This window comes from Anguilla anguilla, chromosome 12 (assembly GCF_013347855.1).
Source record: "Anguilla anguilla isolate fAngAng1 chromosome 12, fAngAng1.pri, whole genome shotgun sequence".
NCBI classification, from domain to species: Eukaryota; Metazoa; Chordata; class Actinopteri; order Anguilliformes; family Anguillidae; genus Anguilla; species Anguilla anguilla.
The window spans coordinates 38,831,805-38,850,354 of NC_049212.1; the positions used below are offsets into that span (position 1 = coordinate 38,831,805).

General features: G+C 44.2%; 1 protein-coding gene across 1 annotated transcript; it reads right to left on the reverse strand.

Annotated features, from left to right (window-relative positions):
- Nucleotides 1-50: 50 nt before the first annotated feature.
- On the reverse strand, nt 51-17,047 carry LOC118208954. The gene is made up of 25 exons (XM_035383965.1): nt 16,918-17,047; nt 15,793-15,997; nt 15,194-15,307; nt 14,940-14,987; nt 14,456-14,547; nt 13,382-13,574; nt 13,018-13,131; nt 12,618-12,653; nt 12,198-12,286; nt 11,117-11,309; nt 9,045-9,158; nt 7,866-7,904; nt 7,369-7,413; nt 6,988-7,076; nt 6,376-6,568; nt 5,780-5,893; nt 5,230-5,274; nt 4,540-4,628; nt 4,095-4,287; nt 3,761-3,874; nt 3,243-3,299; nt 3,094-3,123; nt 2,775-2,863; nt 942-1,107; nt 51-536 (listed from the first exon to the last, which is right to left on the reverse strand). Exons 1-25 carry the CDS (start codon nt 16,959-16,961, stop codon nt 390-392), a joined length of 2,652 nt encoding a protein of 883 aa, XP_035239856.1. The 5' UTR covers nt 16,962-17,047; the 3' UTR covers nt 51-389.
- Between the last annotated feature and the right edge of the window lie 1,503 nt (nt 17,048-18,550).

Here is an 18,550-nt window from a genome sequence, read left to right on the forward strand (position 1 = left end):
TGTACCTTACTGAACCTGTGTTTAGCAGTTGTCTATGACCATGAAATGCACTTTTTGTACGTCGCTTTGGATAAAAGCATCTGCCAAATAAATGTAATGTAATGTAATGTAACACCAATAAACAAACAGCCATAATGAGAGGAAGGCAGAGAAATGAGGATGGGAGCTGAAGACTCTGGAGTGGGCGTGCAGCACTAAAAGCTGGGATGTGAGGGGGCTTCAAAGCAGGGGATCACAGAAGTGACATCCTAACAGAGCAGGGTATCAGAACAGTGACATCAGAGCAGAGTATCAGAACAGTGACATCAGAGCAATGCCATCAGGTCAGGGCATCAGAGCAGTGGCATCATAACAGTGACATCAGAGCAGTTACATCAGAACAGGAAGCCTCACATAAGTATGTGGGACAGCTGCACGCCCCCACTGATATGCAGGGCGTCAATCTTAGTGAATGGCTGGAACCGGTGGTAAAAGTCGAACATGTGCTTCCCGTTTCCAAAAAACATAAGCTTCTGCGTCTCACAGCGAATCAAGATCTGCGGGATGGGGGACCAAAGACAGAAAACAAGTAAGAGAAACGATGAGTTCAGGAAAACAGACAAATGAGAGAAAAATAGAAGGGAAGTAATGAACCATGAAGTTAATGCAGTAAACCTGGTTACACACTAACACTGCACTACTGTGGCCAAAGGAGATGGACGTAGACAGAGGGGTAATGAGCACATACGTTTCAGTACATTACATACATACTGTAACATAAGTGTAACTACAATGCTAACGAAATCCCCCAATTAATGAAATAGTAAGTGCTTAGGGGGTGGGGTTAGGAACATACTGTTTAAAAAATGGCACACTTTGCTTTAGGCTACCACAGACAAACTTAGGACCGAGACATATAGACTCCTGTTTAAGTGAGAATGGCCTTAGTTCTGTCGACTCACCTCAAAGTACTGCCCCTGCCGGAAGGGGTTGAACTTGACATCTCTCTCCTCGGCCCCCCATGTCCCACGCAGGTAGCTGTTCCGCACCACTGACCCCTCGTTCAGCCGCGGGTTAAAATGCAAGACGATGTCCCCACTGCTGCTCACTTTGAAGTTAAAAACAATCCTGTAGAAAACACACATACACACACACAGTATGTGTTACTTATTACACACTGTAATGTATGAAGAAAAGGTGTAGTACAGCTTAGTTTTATTGATTTAAAAATTCCGACTCGAACCCTCCTGTAACTTGAACGACGCAACTGTCAACCGTGCTTTGTCTTCTGAGGCCACTGCCAATCACTTTAATGCCCATTTTAAGTCAGTTGCACACAAGCTTGTTGGTAGTCTGCCTCCCAGCCCAGCCAAGCATCTATGGTCTGGATTATATTCAAGGTTTTTACTCAAACCTAGGTGTTATAGCAAATAATTCCTCTTTTAATCCTTTTCAGAGGATAAAATTGGAAGTTTGTTGAAGGGCCTTAACTGTGTGAAAGCTATAGGCCTTGATAATACCCTTTCTAGGAATCCGAAGGATGCAGCTGATCTTAGAGCACCCTGTGCTGCACGCATTATTAATTTGTCTTTAGAACAAGATATCGTACCAAATAACACAAGACATTCTAAGGTTATCCCACTATATACGAAGGTCAAACAAGGGGAATTATAGACCTATCTCTCTTTTGAGCATTACTTTTAAATTGTTGTAAAAAGTAGCACATTAACAGTTATATCACTATATCAGTGATTCAAAACTGACAATTGAAGTCAAGCTTCAGTAAGTCTTACTGAAACGACTCCTGTTGGTTGTATTTAACCGACTTTATTAGATGCAAAATGGATGCCGTAAATTATGTAATATGATTTTAACTGATTTGCAAAAGCCATTCAACAACATGGACCACAACTTGCTGTTTAATAATCTGTCATCATTAAGTTTGAGCCCATTAGCCTTGAATTGGTTTGTCTCCCATTTGACCTACAGAAATTAGAGGGTAGAAGTTCAGAGTTGTCTACCCAAGGAACAACCTATAACGTGCAGCAGCCTACAAGGTAACCTCTTGGGTCCACTATTATACTCTATATTCAACAAAATTGAAGTCAGCTAGTGCAGAGACTTTGTTTTTATATACTGATGATTCAGCAATTATAAATTTACAAATAGCATCAGGTCAAAACCTGGTTTATAGTAAATCTAGAAATACAGGAGTGTTTTCCACTTAGAAGCTTGTTTTTGTTTTTTTTTATCATTGTTGGATACTGCCTAGCTATATGGTTCGGTGCCATCTTTGCTGTTAATATATTAAGCACAATGGAAATACGTCTGTGACTTAATTGTTCTGTCCTGGACATTTAAGCGAAGATGTAATCTTGTGATTGCCTTACTTTTACTGTCAAATAAACTAAACTAAGCTAAATTGGCCACAATCGGTGCTGGTATGGTCTGGAATGCATCCAAGACTGTGGGACTCAAACATGGTGCCTTAACCCAATGAGCCACCCAGCAGCCCCTGCTCTTAATTTTGAAATGATGCAGTTTGCACACTGCTTTCATAACCAAATATTTTAGGCATCATTCCAGTTAAACCAAACCCCTGTAAGACCCCAGGTGTGTTGTGAACAGCTGTTCTCTAAGTGGAATAAACCACTGCAGTGAGGTTAATTTCCAAGAGAGTTTATATGATGGTGGGACATGCAGTTCAGGAGAGGGAGAGTGGTGTGGTGGAGAGGAAGAAAGGAATGGGCAGATTAAGATAAGAAAGAGAAAGTTAGGAGAGGTACACAGGTTACCTGTCGGCGTCAGGTAGCACTCTGCCACTGAAAGCAATGGTCTTATTTGGAGTCAATCCTCCTGGGATCATCCTGGTGTAGGGAATGGGCTGAACACAAAATATATACCGTGTCACACTCATCTCTGAATTTCTCTCTGTTTCTGTCCCTTATTCTTTCTCTCACTCTCCCTTATCATTACCTTATTCTCTCTCTCAAACACACAAACACAGATTAATGTTGTTATTTGGAATTACTGTAAATAGAACAGGATAAATCACTACTCTGTCATCATACACAGAGTTTCACACCCTTCATTCAGACTGTACTCAGTACTCACTGGTTTGTAGATTGGTTGTTTACCCATCATCTGAAATGAGAAAAAAGGATTGTGCTCATGAGATGGTGTGAAAATAGGAAAATATATTCACTCATTTCTTAATTCAGTCACTGTCCCACTCCTTCACTCAGCCACGCTCAATGACTCACCGGCAGGAATCTCCAATTGTACCATGATCCTCCTCCTACCTCACCGCCTGTACTGCCCTGGAGGAGAGAGACAGGTGATGAGTGCACACTCTGCACAGGCTAGCACAGTTAGAGTACAGCACCCACTCTACTGTGCACACAGGCAAGGCAGCTAGCGCACATTTACAGAGGTGAAGTTCAGTTCAGAAAAAGATGGACAGATTCAAAGTCAAATTCAGATAAAAAAGTTTTATTTTACCCCAACACCCCCCCCATCCCCCCCAATTTTGCTGGGTCCCCCCCTCCCTGCCCAAACAGGGTTGAGAAAAGGGGAGAAGTGAGATCTGACTATACATGCATTATTGTGTTTCTATGGGTTAAATATGATTTACAGATACCAATTTTTTAAAAATGTTGAATAAAAATTATGCTTACAACGTATTCCACAGTACTGTACGTGTGTGTGTGTGTGAGAATGAGAGAGAGAGAGAGAGCAGGAGAGAGGGAGTTAGACATGCATGGGGCTCCTCCTCCTCCACCTTGATGATGGCGATGGACTTCACAGAGACATCTCCACCGACTGTCAGGGAGGTCACACGATCCAGCGGTATGCGGTGCTTGTACATGTGGATCATACAACCGTTAACGATCACCTGCAGGAACCGGAGGGGAAGGCAAGGAGTCAAAGAGGCCGCTGCTCATTAAAACTTCTGTTTAAGCCATTTTATCCCCCCATAGCATTTCAATCTGTCAATTCAGTGTCATGCCATACTTTAGTAAATAAGATCATATTCATCTGCAGCAAAGAGGCAGTAGATGTATGCACACAATACCAAAACACACACACGCTCAAAAAGTTCTTGCCCTTCTGACCTGGTAGCCCTTTAAGGTGGCACTGATGAGTAGGTCAAAGTCCTGGCCCTTACGAAAGGGCATCTGGTCGAGCTTCTCCTCGATTTGCCATCCACGATTCAGGAGGGTGTTGAATGCCAAAAGCTCAGTATATATGAAATTGACTTTGAAGTGCATGGCAATATCACTCCCAGCCTCCAGGTTTATGTGGAACCTGTGGAGAGTGCCAGACAGCAAAAAACACATTATCACAGGTTCTTTTGAGATACTCGGTTCTTATAATCGTCCTCTGTTCTTCAATCCTGTCTGCATTTTATTTGCATACGCTGATGTTTTCTATTTGTGTCCTGGTGTTGAAAATAAAGGACTAGCAAAAACTACAGTTCATAAAGCAGTGTTCATTGAATGTATGTGAATGTTGAAATATACAATCTAGATGCCATTAACATCTACAGAGTCTCCTTACCTATTGATCTCACTGTGAACCTTTCCTTGGAAGTAAAGAGACGTTCCCGGCTTCAAACCACCATCGATGGCCTTGGAAAGTGGGGTGCTCTGCGCAACACAAAGACAGGGATTCACACACAGCAGTTTGTCTGTTGTGGTTCATAACCCTGGTGCTGGAGAGCTGTAGAGTCTGCTGGGTTTCACTGCCAATCAGTACTTTACAAATCAATCAATTAAAACAGCTTATCACAGAGTTAACTCAGCTCATCAGGTTTATTTGGTATAAAGGGTCTGCTCTCGAGTGTGTGTGTGTGTATGCCTGTGTGTGCGTGCATGTGTGTGTGCGTGTGTGCGTGTGCGTGCGTGTGCATGTGTGTGTGCGTGCATGTGTGTATGCGTGTGTGCGTGTGTGTGTGTGTGTGTGCGTGCGTGCATGCGTGTGTGTGCATGTGTGTGTGCGTGCATGGGTGTATGCGTGTGTGTGCGTGTGCGTGCGTGCGTGTGCATGCATGGGTGTATGTGTGTGTGTGCGTGTGCGTGCGTGTGCTTGTGTGTGTGCGCGCATGGGTGTATGCGCGCGCGCGTGTGTGTGTGTGTGCGTGCATGGGTGTATGCGTGTGTGCGTGTGTGCATGTGTGTGTGCGTGCATGGGTGTGTGTATTCATGTGTGGGCGTGTGTGTGGTGAGAGGCCAGGATGTTCACACTAACCTTCACGTCTCCTGGACCTGGGTACTCCTGTATGATTCTTTGTGCCTGAAACACAAACCCAGTTAGGGGTGGGGAATACAAAACAATGCACCTTCTCACCCAGTCATATCTACAAATGTCTGAATGCAAATAAAAAGAGTAAAATGTAAAAATGCATGCTGTGTAAGACAATGAGAAAGACCAACATGATTGTCATTTGTATCCTAAACCATACAGAAAACAACACTATTCCTATTTCAATTTAAAAAAACAATGCTTCCAACACATTACATATTACATGCATGCATGCTTCCTGCATAAGTATCTTTTGTGTGTGTGTGTGTATATATATATATATATATATATATATATATATATATATAGGGATGGCAGGTATGCCATCCCGCCAAGTTACGCCTTGGCGGGGACATGCCCCATATCTATATATATATACAAATACTATATTTATAATATACACATACTGTGTAAAACACTGGATAAATGAATCTGCTAAATGCCTGAAAGTAAACAGCAAGATTTAAATTGTACGATGTACTAGGCTCCTTCTCACCTTGATAATGCTGATGGTCTTCACGGAGACTTTTCCACTAATCAACAGGGAGATCACACGATCTACCGGTATGCGGTGCTTATACACGTAGAACGCACAACTGTTAACAATCACCTGCAAGAACCGGAGGAGAAGGCAAGGAGTCAAACAGGCTGCTACTAATTAAAACATCTGTTCATGCCATTTTTTCCCCCAAAGCATTCAAACTCTCAATTCAATATAATGACATATTTTAGTAAATGTGGCTATATTCCTTTGCAGGCAGGAGGCATCCCACGTGTACACACATTATACACGTTTACTTACAGGCCCGCATATAAGTGTGGGAATATGGGAAAACTTTCAATCTCTCAGAGGCCCTGACACTCAACAGGGCCAAAGAGAAGACAGGAAGATTGGCAAGGCGTGCACCCACCCCCACCCCAGTCCACAATGTTTAGGGCCTCTGGGATGATTGCCACGGAAAAAAAAAGGTGAAGGGGCCCAAATAAAATTATGCTAGGGGACCCCAAACATTCAGGAGCAGCCCTGTATACACTCACAAGCACGCACACGCACACGCACACACACACACACACGTTTTCTGTCGTTCTGACCTGATAGCCGTCTGAGGTGACATTGAAGAGCAGCTGAAAGTTCTCTCCCTTCCGGAAGGGCATCTCAGTGACCCTCTCCTCCTTACCCCAGCTGCCCTTCTCAAGGGAGTTGAATACCACCAACTCAGGTTGTTGGAAATACACTCTGAAGTGCATGGCTACATCTTTGCCCGCCTCCAGGTTTATGTGGAACCTGTGGAGGGCGACAGAACAGTACCAGTCTCATGAGTACCATGTTTACCTGCAGGACATGTGGTTTTCTCTTCTTAAGCAAAACATATCAACAAGAAGCCGCTTATCGACCGATTCTTACTTCACTTTTTCTCAGCTGAAGTCCGAGTGTGACAGTAATTAAAAATTAAGCATCACATGGAGTGCCTCCCTTGCATAATAAGTTCAGCTACAGTGAGCTATCAATCGCTGACTTGTTTCAGCTAATGAAAGTATTTTTCCCCTCTTAGCAGAACAAAAATAATCACTGGGAATGACAGAACGAATACAACAGTTCCACCCTTTTTTGGTTCCATAAATCCTCATTAATTTGTCCACCACAAAATAGCGGTGCGCCCCCATTCCTTGCAGTACTCTCCATGGCCAGCAGAGGCTCCTCACCCGTTGACCTCACTGTGTACCATTCCTTCGAAATACAGAGACATTCCTGGCTTCAAACCTCCATCGATGGCCTTGGGAAATGGGGTGCTCTGTGCAACACAAACACGGGTTCATAAAGAGCAGTTTGTCTGTTGCAGAGGTTCATAACCCTGGGGCTGGAGAGCTGTAGAGTCTGCTGGGTTTCACTGTCAATCAGTACTTTATAAATCAATCAATTAACGCATCTTATCACAGAGTTAACTCAGCTCATCAGGCTTATTTGGTATAAAGGGTCTGCTCTAGAGAGTGTGAGAGTGTGTGTGTGTGTGTGTGTGTGTGTGTGTGCGTGCGCATTCATGCGTGGATGTGTGTGCATTGAGAGACCAGAATATTCACACTCACGCTCACATCTCCTGGACCGGGGTACTCCTGTATGAGTCCTTGTTCCTGAAACACAAACCCAGTTAGGGGTGGGGAACACAAAACAATGCACCTCCTCACCCAATCATACTGAAACTACAAATGTCTGAATACAAGTACAAGGCATAAAATGTAACAAAAAAAAACATGCTGTGTAAGACACTAAAAGACTTAGAACATGGCAATTAAATCAGTTAACTGTAATTAATCAATCAGAAGCCAGGGTTTAATCGTTTAATGGGATAAACTGACAAACAAACCAATTTGAATTTGAGAAGCCGCTAACTGATTTTGTCGTAGTCCTACTTGAATTAAATTGCTCCCTTGTGGTTTCTGCAGACTGTATTTGGAGCTGCCGCCAGGCAAACATAAATGTATTGTATCTATCAGTTTAAGAATAAAAAGGTTTCATAGCGGTTTAAATAGAAATTTAAATCAGCTTTTACGGGAGGCTGTTTATACTTTTTGTTCACACTCACAGATTCTGGACGTGGATACCCTGGTATGACCTCTTGATCCTGAAATGTAAACTCAGTTAGGGGTTCGTGGAGAACACAAAACAATGCATCTCTTAATACAGTCATATCCACTGGTGGACTCGGGGGGGGGGGGGGGGGGGGGGGTTTGCCCCCATGGTTGAAAAAGCGTCACTAAAGTGCCCTCTAGAGGGGCCAAAAAATGAGAGGAAGTGCCCTATTGCCTGCCCTTCACATGGGAAAAAAATGATGAAATTATGATGATGTGCCCTCTAGAGCAAGAAAATTTGATAATGTGTCTTAATGAGTGCCCTTCTAGTGGAGAAAACATGATGCAGTGCCCTATAAGGTGCCCTTACAATGGTCTAAACTTGACGTTCCCTATGGGTGCCCTTCCAATGGAAAAGGGTGCCATTATGAAGTGCCCTCTATGCCGCCCCTACATGACAGTGTCCGAAAGGGTGCCCTTTCCAGTAGAGAAAATGGGATGCAGTGCTGTATAGGGTACTCCCACAGGTGAGAAAACATCATGAAGTGCCCAATTAGGTGCTCCTCTAATGGAGAAGTGCCCCTCCAGTGGAGAAAATGTGATGTGGTTAAAAGGTATGTCCACTAGGGGGCAGATCATGGCTTCCCTTCAAATGATCCCGCCATCCATCCTGGCTTCCTGGCATCAGTCACGTCACTAGGCATAAAATGAATACTGCCCCTGTGGTTCACGCAGGTATTGCACCTTGTAGACACATAGTGCCTATTTTTGAGAAGGCTCACAAAGAGCGCTCTAAATGACCCCCAGATTACCATGACAGCCATTTCGCGTACGCGTATTTTAAATCAAGCATGTTTCCAGCCTAAGACACAGAAACACACCAGCAATGTTGTTTGTATTGGGCTAAATATTATTTAAATTAACCATACAGAAAACTGCAATATTCCCATTTTACTTTATAAATGTTTAAAAGTCATGCGTCCGACACATTCTGAAAAAAGTATGTGTGCCTTCCTGCTTAAGCGTGAGTGAGTGTGTGTGAGAGAGTGAGAAAATATGTAATATATATGTAAATACATATAGCATACGCTGTAAAAAAACAAAAAAAAAAACACACTAGATTAGAGGGTCTCCTAAAAGCCTAAAACCAAACAGATAGATTTAAATGTTGGATGTACGTGGCTCCTCCTCACCCTATTGATGGTGATGGATTGCACAGAGACGTTCCCACCGACCGACAGGGAGGTCACACGGTCCACCGGCACGCGGTGCTTGAAAGTGCAGAACTTACAACCGTTAACGATCACCTGCAGGAACCAGAGGAGAAGGCAAGGAGTCAAAGGAGCTGCATCTAATTAAAACCTCTGTTTATGCTATTCAATCTTCCAAAGCATTCTAACTGTCAATTCAATATCATGGCATATTTTAGTCAGTGTGATTTAATTATTTTACAGACAACATACATTACACACGTACACACAGTATACACGTGTATATACAGGCCCACACATACGTATGGGAATATGGGAAAACTTTCAGTCTCTCAGAGGCACTGACAATGGACAGGGCCAAAAGCCCCTTTTCCACCTCAGGGCCGAACGGTTCCGAGCAGGGAGGGGAACGGTTCCAATGGTGTTTCCACCTGGAAACGGTTTGGCGCGGAACGATTACAAACCGTGCCCAGCACGATATTTTCGGCACGGTTAGACAACCGTGCTCAGTGCAGCAGAACCATTCGGGTGGGCAGGCTTAATGACGTATTCACTGACTGGTTTCACATTACGTCAGTTTTGTGACTCCGCATACGGTCTCTTCATGTCCTCTTCCGTAAGCTAGGTCAGTGGAGAAGCTAATATAAATAAAAATGCCAATCAAAAATCGTATTCCGTCATAGCAACAAGATAAACCCGACAATAGCCATAAGATATACAGCAGTGAACGCTGCTCACTGAATAACAAAATAAACGGGACAAAGTTTTAAAAAATGATACCATGTCATTCTACAGTCAATATCTGGGACTAAATATTGAATAAATAGGCTACATAACCTTACCATTGGTTTTACGATTAGAGATGTCCCTTTTGAGACCGAGTGGTCATATAGCTAGTCTTGGACAATCCTTTTATGAAATATATTTCGCACATTTTTGATGCCTGGGTACATTCAAAATAGCTGTGCTATTTTCTTATCATCGCCTTCACTTACACATTAAGACGCTGCACCTAACGAAACGTTGTTAACGATTTTTCGTAATTTCTTGGAAAATACTATTATTATTGAGGACTTCTGGGCATAGCTAAGCCGTATATTTGCTGATAGACCTATCTGACATCGTTTTCTGCAGCAAAACAGAAGTGGATTGAACTCGTTGCTTTACTGTCTCTATTTGAACACAGATGAAATTTCATCATTGCTATGTAAGTTTTACTGCTCAAAATATTTCAGTTATACACGTTATTTTTGGATTGAGAGTCTTTAAATAGGTTAGTGGTATTATATAATGTGGATATTTCACGCTGTAATGTAAGCGTTAGTTAGTGTTTTTAATGCATGCAACAGTAATGGTCAGTGGAGGATACGTTAAAAAGAAAAACCGAAAACAGACCAAAATACACAGAATCCTCGTCCGTTTCGTCAGCCAACAAAACATAACATAAAAACAAAACAGTACGGGGAGCGACGACGACAACAACAACTGGCGCATATTACATTCACAATGGGACGCCGTCGCTGATCCACCGCATCACTCGCTATCCTCACTAGATACTTCCTAGTCCTGGTTCTGGCAGCCCGACGGTGTAAACAGAAACCGTAACCGTTCCCACGAGTACTGAGCAGCGCGGAAGGGCACGGAGTGGCCCTGGTAACGGTTCGGCCCTACAGCGGAAAACCGGCTAAAGAGAGGACAGCAGCATTGGCAAGGTCTGTTTTTTTATTCCAATTAAAAAACCCCACCACCACCTCCAGTCCACAATGTTTAGGGCCTCTGGGATGCTAGCCATTGAATGAAAGAAAAAAAGGGGGGGGGGGGGGGGCCCTGTGTACACACATACATGCGCACACACACACACACACACACACACACATACACACACACAAGGGTCGCCTGCAAAGGGCGCACACGAACGCACATGCACACACACACACACATACACACACACAAGGGCGCCTGCAAAGGGCGCACACGAACGCACATGCGCACACACACACACACACACACACACGCGCGCACACACACGCACACACGGTTCCTGTCGCTCTGACCTGGTAGCCTTCTGAGGTGACACTGAAGAACAGCAGAAAGTCCTCTCCCTTCCGGAAGGGCATCTCAGTGACCCTCTCCTCCGTACCCCAGCTGCCCTTCTCAAGATTGTTGAATATCACCATCTCAGCTTGTTGGAAATTGACCTTGAAGTGCATGGCTACATCTTTGCCCGCCTCCAGGTTTATGTGGAACCTGTGGAGGGTGACGGAACAGTACCAGGCTCATGAGTACCATGTTCATCTACAGGACATGTGGTTTTCTCCTCTGAAACAAACAAGTGAACAGCATGTCAGCAAGAGGTCGCTTATCAACCGATTCTAACTGTACTTTTTAACAACTGAAGTCAGTAATCAGTTGTGCCAGTGATCACACAAGGGGGCGTGTAACTTTGGTCCCAGGGCTGCTGCATGCCTGCCACCCACCAACCACAGCCCTTACACAGCGGTACAGCATTTTATTTCCCCAATAAAACCGTAAAGAGCCACAAACTGTGTAAGATGTGTGGGGGCGACATAGCTCAGGAGGTAAGACCGATTGTCTGGCAGTCGGAGGGTTGGCGGTTCAAACCCCGCCCTGGGCGTGGCGAAGTGTCCTTGAGCAAGACACCTAACCCCTAACCCCTAACCGCTCTGGCGAATGAGAGGCATCAATTGTAAAGCGCTTTGGATAAAAGCGCTATATAAATGCAGTCCATTTACCATTTACCATGTGTTAACTGTGTGGTGCAGTCGTGCCTCGCATTGACCATCAGAGGTCTCTTGTGTAAGGTTGTAAGCTTGTAAGCTTAGTGTCAGCGAATTCGCCCTGGTACATAATGTTGGCTCTCAAGTAGATGGGTGTGAGGAGGACAAACAGGCACTGAACACCATCAGCAAAGTAGTCTTTTGTGTTGCCATGGCTCCTCCAACGAGCTGAGCAAGATCCCACAAAGCCCTGCCCTCCCATTGGCTGTACATACATTTCCACAGAGCCCCAGGAAAAATTATTTTTGATAAATTTTCACAGCAACATCTTGTTGTCCAGCCCCAAATGGATACTGTTGTCACTGTGTACCTTCCATGACCAGCAGAGGGTCTTTACCTGTTGATGTTACTGTGAACCGTTCCTTGGAAGTTCAGAGATGTTCCCGGCTTCAAACCGCCATCGATGGCCTGGGAAAGTGGGGTGCTCTGCGCAACACAAACACAGGGATTCACACACAGCAGTTTGTCTGTTTCAGAGGTTCATAACCCTGGTGCTGGAGAGTTATATGGTCTGCTGGATTTCACTGTCAATCAGCACCTAATAGATCGATCAATCAATAGAGCTAATCACACAGCTAACTCACATCATCTGGTTGATTTGGTCTGAAGGGGTTGGCAACTTTAAGACAAAAAACGACAAGCAGCAGACCTTGCAGTTCACAACGATCAGGGTTTGGTTTGCAAATCTGTTTGTTTGGTGCGTGTGCTTGTGTGTGTGCATTAGCACGTGTGGTGAGAGGCCAATGATCGCACTTACGCTCACATCTCCTGGACCGGGATAGATCCGTTCACCCTGAAACACAAACTCTGTTAGGGGTGGGGAACACAAAGCAAGTCACTTCCAAATCCAATCATATATACAAATACAATACATTAAATGTAAAAATGTGCACTGTGTAAGACACTGAAAAAGTGTCGTTTTTTCGTTTGTATGGGATAATTGTTATTTACATAAACCATACAGTAAGGCTTACAAATCTGTTGGTCTAGAACAGGGGTTTTCAATCATATCCGAAAAACAGCCAATGTGGGTTTCCAGGTTTTTGTTTTAGCCCAGCACTATGACACCTTATTCAACTAATTAACAGATCACGGCCTTCAATCAAGACCTTGTTAAATAATATAAGTATAATAATAATAATAATAATAATAATCACCCTGATGATGTTGATGGTCTGCACAAGGACATCCCCACCAATGACCAGGTCAGTCACCTGCTCCAGTGGTACGCGGTGCTTGTACATGTGGAGCTCACGACCATCAACGTTCACCTGCAGGAACCACAGGTCAACAAAGCCTGAAATTCTACATTTCTGTCAAAAAAATTTTTTCATGCAATACATTCAAACTGTCAACTGAATATCATGCTCTACTTTAGTAAATAAGGTTCTACTCCTGTGCAAGAAGGAGGCATTACATGCATGCACACAATACATCACACACACCCACACACACACACACACACACACACACACACACACACACACACACACACGCACACACACACCCTATTCTTCTGACCTGGTAGCCCTCTGAGGTGACATTGAAGACCAGCTCAAAGCTCTCCCCCTTACGGAAGGGCATCGCATTGACCTTCTCCTCCGCCTGCCATTGGCCATTGTCGCAGGTGTTGAACACCACACCTCTCCAGCCGCTGAATCGGGGGTTGAAGTGAACGGCAACATCACCCCCACCCTCCAGGTTTATGTGAAAACTGTGGAGGGCAACAGAGAGCAAGAACAGATTCTTTAGAGTCACCAGATAAGATACTCAGCTCTAACAATCCTCCTCAGTCCTTCACAGCCTTCTCTGTTTCTGGACTACAGGAGGTTCTGGTTGGTAACAGGAGTTTTTGAGTTTGACTGAAATCTTCATAGCAGAGTATCATGAAACCATGAAACGTACTGTTGCTACCATGCTACAATAAGACGGCCACTCCAGTGCACTGCCTAATGCTTCACATTAGTTATTTTTGGACTGCAACAAACACAAGCACACATCAGTCACAAAAAATGGCTCCCCATTAGCCTACGATGCAGCATTATTTTAGAGATGTTTCATCCATCCATCCATCCATTATCAATACCAGCTTATTCTGAGCAGGGTCGCAGGGAAAGCCTATTCCAGCCTGCATTGGGAAAGAGGCAGGAATACACCCTGGACAGGCCAGCAATCTATCGCAAGGCACACACCATTCAGTCACACACTATGGGCAATTTAGAGTCTCCAATCGGCCTACCTGCATGTCTTTGGACTGTGGGAGGAAACCGGAATACCCGGAGGAAACCCACGTGGACACGGGGAGGACATGCAGACTCCACACAGAAAGGCCCCAAGCCGAGTTTCGAACCCATGACCTTCTTGCTGTGAGGCGGCAGTGCTACCCACTGCACCACCGTGCTGCCCAGAGATGTTTCAACCTCTGCCAATTCCTCTCAGTGCAGAGTTAATTCCCTGATTCGCAATGAAGGAGCGAGCTTTCATGAATTGCATAATTGGTGGAGCTATTGTGAACTGTCAATCACTAACTAGTTTCAACCACCAGCTGCGTCTCGATACCATTTCCTGCAGTACCCGTCACAGCCAGTTCCTCACCTGTTGATATCTTCAGAGGGAATGGTTCCCCGCAAGTACAGAGACATTCCCGCCTTCAAACCACCAGGGATGGGCTGCGTATATGAGCCAGCCTGCACAACACAAACACTGGGATTCACACAGAGCAGTTTGTGTGTCGTAGTGATTCATAACCCTGGTGCTGGAGAGCTATAGGGTCTGCTGGGTTTCACTGTCAATCAGCACATAATAGGCTAATCAAATAAAGCAGTTATAGTTAACTCATCTCACTTTCTTCATTTGGTCAAAAAACGTTAAGGCAAAAACAAAAATCAGGACACCTTGCAGTTTTCAAGGACCAGGTTTGCAAATGTTTTTATCTTTTTGTCTAGAACAGGGATGTCCAGTCACACCTGAAAAGCGCTGATGTGTGTGTGTATGTTTTTGTTTTTGCCCAGCACAACAAATGTGAGTGTGTGCGTGTGTGTGTGCATGCATAGTGAGATGCCAGAGTGGTCACACCAACCCCGATGTATCCTGGACCTGGCCATGCCTGTATAGCTCCGGGTCCTCCCTGAAATAAAAACTAAAGTCAGGGTGAGTGGGGGAGAACAATGCAATGCACCTCCAAATCCAATCATCTCTACAAATACATAAACGCAAACATAAATGCTTAAATGTAAAAACGTATGGTGTTTTAAGCAGTTTATAAGAGGATCTGCTAAAGGCACTAATGATAATATATGACATAAAGACAGAATGCACATGGCTCCTCCTCACCCCCATGATGTTCACGGACTCCACAAACACGTCTCCACCGATCCCCAGGGCCAGCACTCTCGTTGACGGCATGCGATGCTTGAACATGTAGAACTTACGACTGTTTACGTTCACCTGCATGGAGCCGGAGATCGAGAGAAGGAGGCTGTTTTTAAAAAAATATCTGGTAATAGCTTTTTTTCTTTCTTTGTACATATTCTGCCAAGTGGATATCATGGCAAACTCCTACAGTGTTATCTGTGTATGGAGAAAAAATCCTGAGAAACGATTGCACGCCCAAACCACCAGAGGCACACTGCTGGTGATGTAAGCACTAGAAGGACACAGAGCTCAGATGGCATTCCAACCAATGAGGCAACAATAGAGGATGAAAGACCAAACCAACTGGAAAAAAAAAAAAAATAAATTGATGTGCTAAGTTGGGTTGAATGGTCAGGTCTCATCATCACTTTCCTAATGTTCTTATGAAAGAACTAATCAACCGGAGGTCCCCTGGAAACTGCTGCTAAAGCATGCCAGCAGCATCATATTAAATAGGCATTACATATATTTATACAAAACACACACACACACACACAAAAAATTATTATCTTTCTGACCTGGTAGCCCTGCCCGGTGACAATGATGACCAGCTCAAAGCTCTCCCCCAGAATGAAGGGCATATCAGTGACCCTCTCCTGCTCCTGGAATTTCCTATTCTTAAAGGTGTTGAAAACCACAAACTCCTTTGGGTTGAACCGGGGGTTGATGTATAAGGCCTTGTCACTGCATTTTGCCTCCGCAGACTGCAGGCTGACGTGGAACCTGCAGGGGGCAACAGAGAGGATTTTTCATCACTAATTCCTAAACATCAGAAAGCTCACTGCAGGAAAAAGTTTACTTCCTAACAAAACGTTGTAAACATGAATTGGAGGTAATTAATGTGAGAGATCTCATATGCTAGAGAACAGTGATTTCACTTGCTTTGTAGTACACCACTGTTATTCCAAATTGTAGGGGTTTGTAGAATAATGGTTAGAGAACTGGGTTGATACCTGAAGGGGCATCTGCAGCATGCCCATGGGCCTCATTTGGGTATGCTAAGCTATTGCAGCTCCCTTGCGTATGCTAAGCTAGGGTAGCTACCTTGGGTATGCTAAGCTATGACTCATGTTATCAACTCTATGACTTGCAGTGGTATCTGTAGCTAAGCAAAGTAATAGCTTTGCTAACACTGGATATAAAAACCCTGGCAGTGCAAGTACCCCTTAATTGATAGTTCAAGCAATTAAGACTTTTCTGACCATAATGTGCAGCTAACCCTGTGTTAGTACAGTACTATGGAAACCCATCTTAATACACAGCTGTGCACTAAAAACAGAAGGCATGTTGCAATCGATCAACCCAAACATTCTAGGTTCGATTCCTAAGGCGGACACTGCAATTGTATCTTTGAGCAACGTACTTAACTTGAATTTCTTCAGCATATGTCCAACAGTATAAATTGTGCTTTGTAGATATGATAGGATATTGTTCACCACAGCGCAACAAAAAGACAAAAGAATTTTGTTCCCCACGGTAGGACAAAAATATTGCGTAAAATAGGGGAGTCACTCAGAGCATATAACAGTTCTGCACATGCTTAGATCCACAAAGACTCATTAGTTCTTCCACCAATAAACAGGCCCATTCCCTGCAGTACCCTCCATGTCCTCAATTACTGATAGGACACAGGAGTTCCTCACCTGGTGACGTCACAGGGAATCGCTCCCTGAATGTGGACAGACATCCCTGTCCTCAAACCACCGTAGATGGGCACCGCGTAAGGGATGCTCTGCACAACACAAACACTAGGATTAATACAGAGCACTTTGTCTGTTGCAGTGGTCCATAAGCCTGGTGCTGGAGAGCTGTAGGGTCTGCTGGGCCTTGCTGTTAATTAGTATTTTATTGGTCAACTAATGAAAATACCTTATTGGGTCAAAAGGGGTTAACCAGGAAGCATCTTAGTACTTGAACAGCTCTTGCACAAGTATTGAATGATCTGTTTCTCTGCCTTGATTGTGGCTGTATCTGTGTTCCTGCCTGAGCTTTGCATTTGATACCATAGACTGTCATATCCTCCTCCATAGGTTAGAAAAATCAGTTGGTATCACTGGGCAAGCCCTTATGTGGTTTAAATCCTATCTCGCTGACAGATCTCAGGTTGTTAGGGTAAATAATAAATCCTCTGAGTATTCCAGGGTAAACTTTGGAGTACGTCAAGGATCTGTGTTGGGTCCTTTGTTTTTTTTCCTTGTACATGCTCCCTCTTGGGGACATAATAAGCAGCCATGGTGTTAAAATCTTGTTGCTAACGTATAAAGCTTGGAACTGTTTAGCCCCTGACTTAGTGAGTTACTTATTCCTCACTCTCCTCCATGGTTACTTTGTTGACAAGATGCTGGTTATGAGACAATTCCATGTATATCTAAAATGATAATGGGTGGTAGAGCCTTCTCTTGTAGAGCTCCTGTCTTATGGAACAATCTTCCTGTGTATGTGCAGGCTTCAGCCATACTCGCTGTCTTAATTGCAGGCTTAAAATGAACTCTTCAGCCAATCCTATTGTTAGCCATTGATATAGACCTATGTCCTGTGAAATGGTCAACTAAATTACAATAACAGAGTTTATGAAATTAAATGCACAACTGGACAGGGTAGGGAGCTCAGTGTCTAGTGTCAAGTGGCTGACACATCAGGTAGCTTAGCTTCAAGTGTCAGGCTCACTTTTACAACGCGGGAAGGCTAAGTAGCTTAACCCGGCGTGTCATGCTCACCTTTATGGAGTTGACACATGAGGTAGTTTAGCATCAAGTGTCAAGCTGGCCTTTACAGAGCTTGGTATCTTAGTTTAGCATAATGGTGGCATTGCATACACATACATTTACTCTGTGTGTTGACTATCTATATAGTGCCTAGTATCTTTCTCTTTCCATGGGGCTCCTGCCCCTTACCTCCAGTTCGCAGACCGCTACAGCTTGCATCCTCGCCCTGAATCCACAGGATTGCCCCAGCCCTGCCTCTCGCTCCATGGTCATGGACTGCTTCAGCCCTGTTCCTCCCCTGCCCACGCCTTGACACAGCCTAGAGCCTAGAGCCTATACTGAACTATAATGAACTATACCATTTGGTCTTCTATTATTCCTGTTAGCTATCACCTCAGCTGTAACCTGCTTAACCCATTTTATTCCCTATGATAGATCCCTTATAGCATTTCTGCTACATTCCATTCTACTGCTACTTTACACCAGGCAGGCCAGTGGAGGATGGGCTCCCCCCTCTATAGTCAGGTTCCTCTCAAGATTTCTTCGCATAAGGCTTTTTTTCGCCACTGTT

Bases quoted from the DNA above. Each gene is read 5' to 3' on its own strand.
- LOC118208954 (XM_035383965.1), bottom strand. From the start codon at position 16,961: ATGTCTGTCCACATTCAGGGAGCGATTCCCTGTGACGTCACCAG. The intron at 12,287-12,617 runs GTAAGTGCGATC...TGTGTTGCGCAG, and splicing joins CCGGTCCAGGAGATGTGAGC to AGCACCCCACTTTCCCAGGC. The intron at 2,864-3,093 runs GTGAGTACTGAG...TTTTGTGTTCAG, and splicing joins AACAACCAATCTACAAACCA to CCCATTCCCTACACCAGGAT.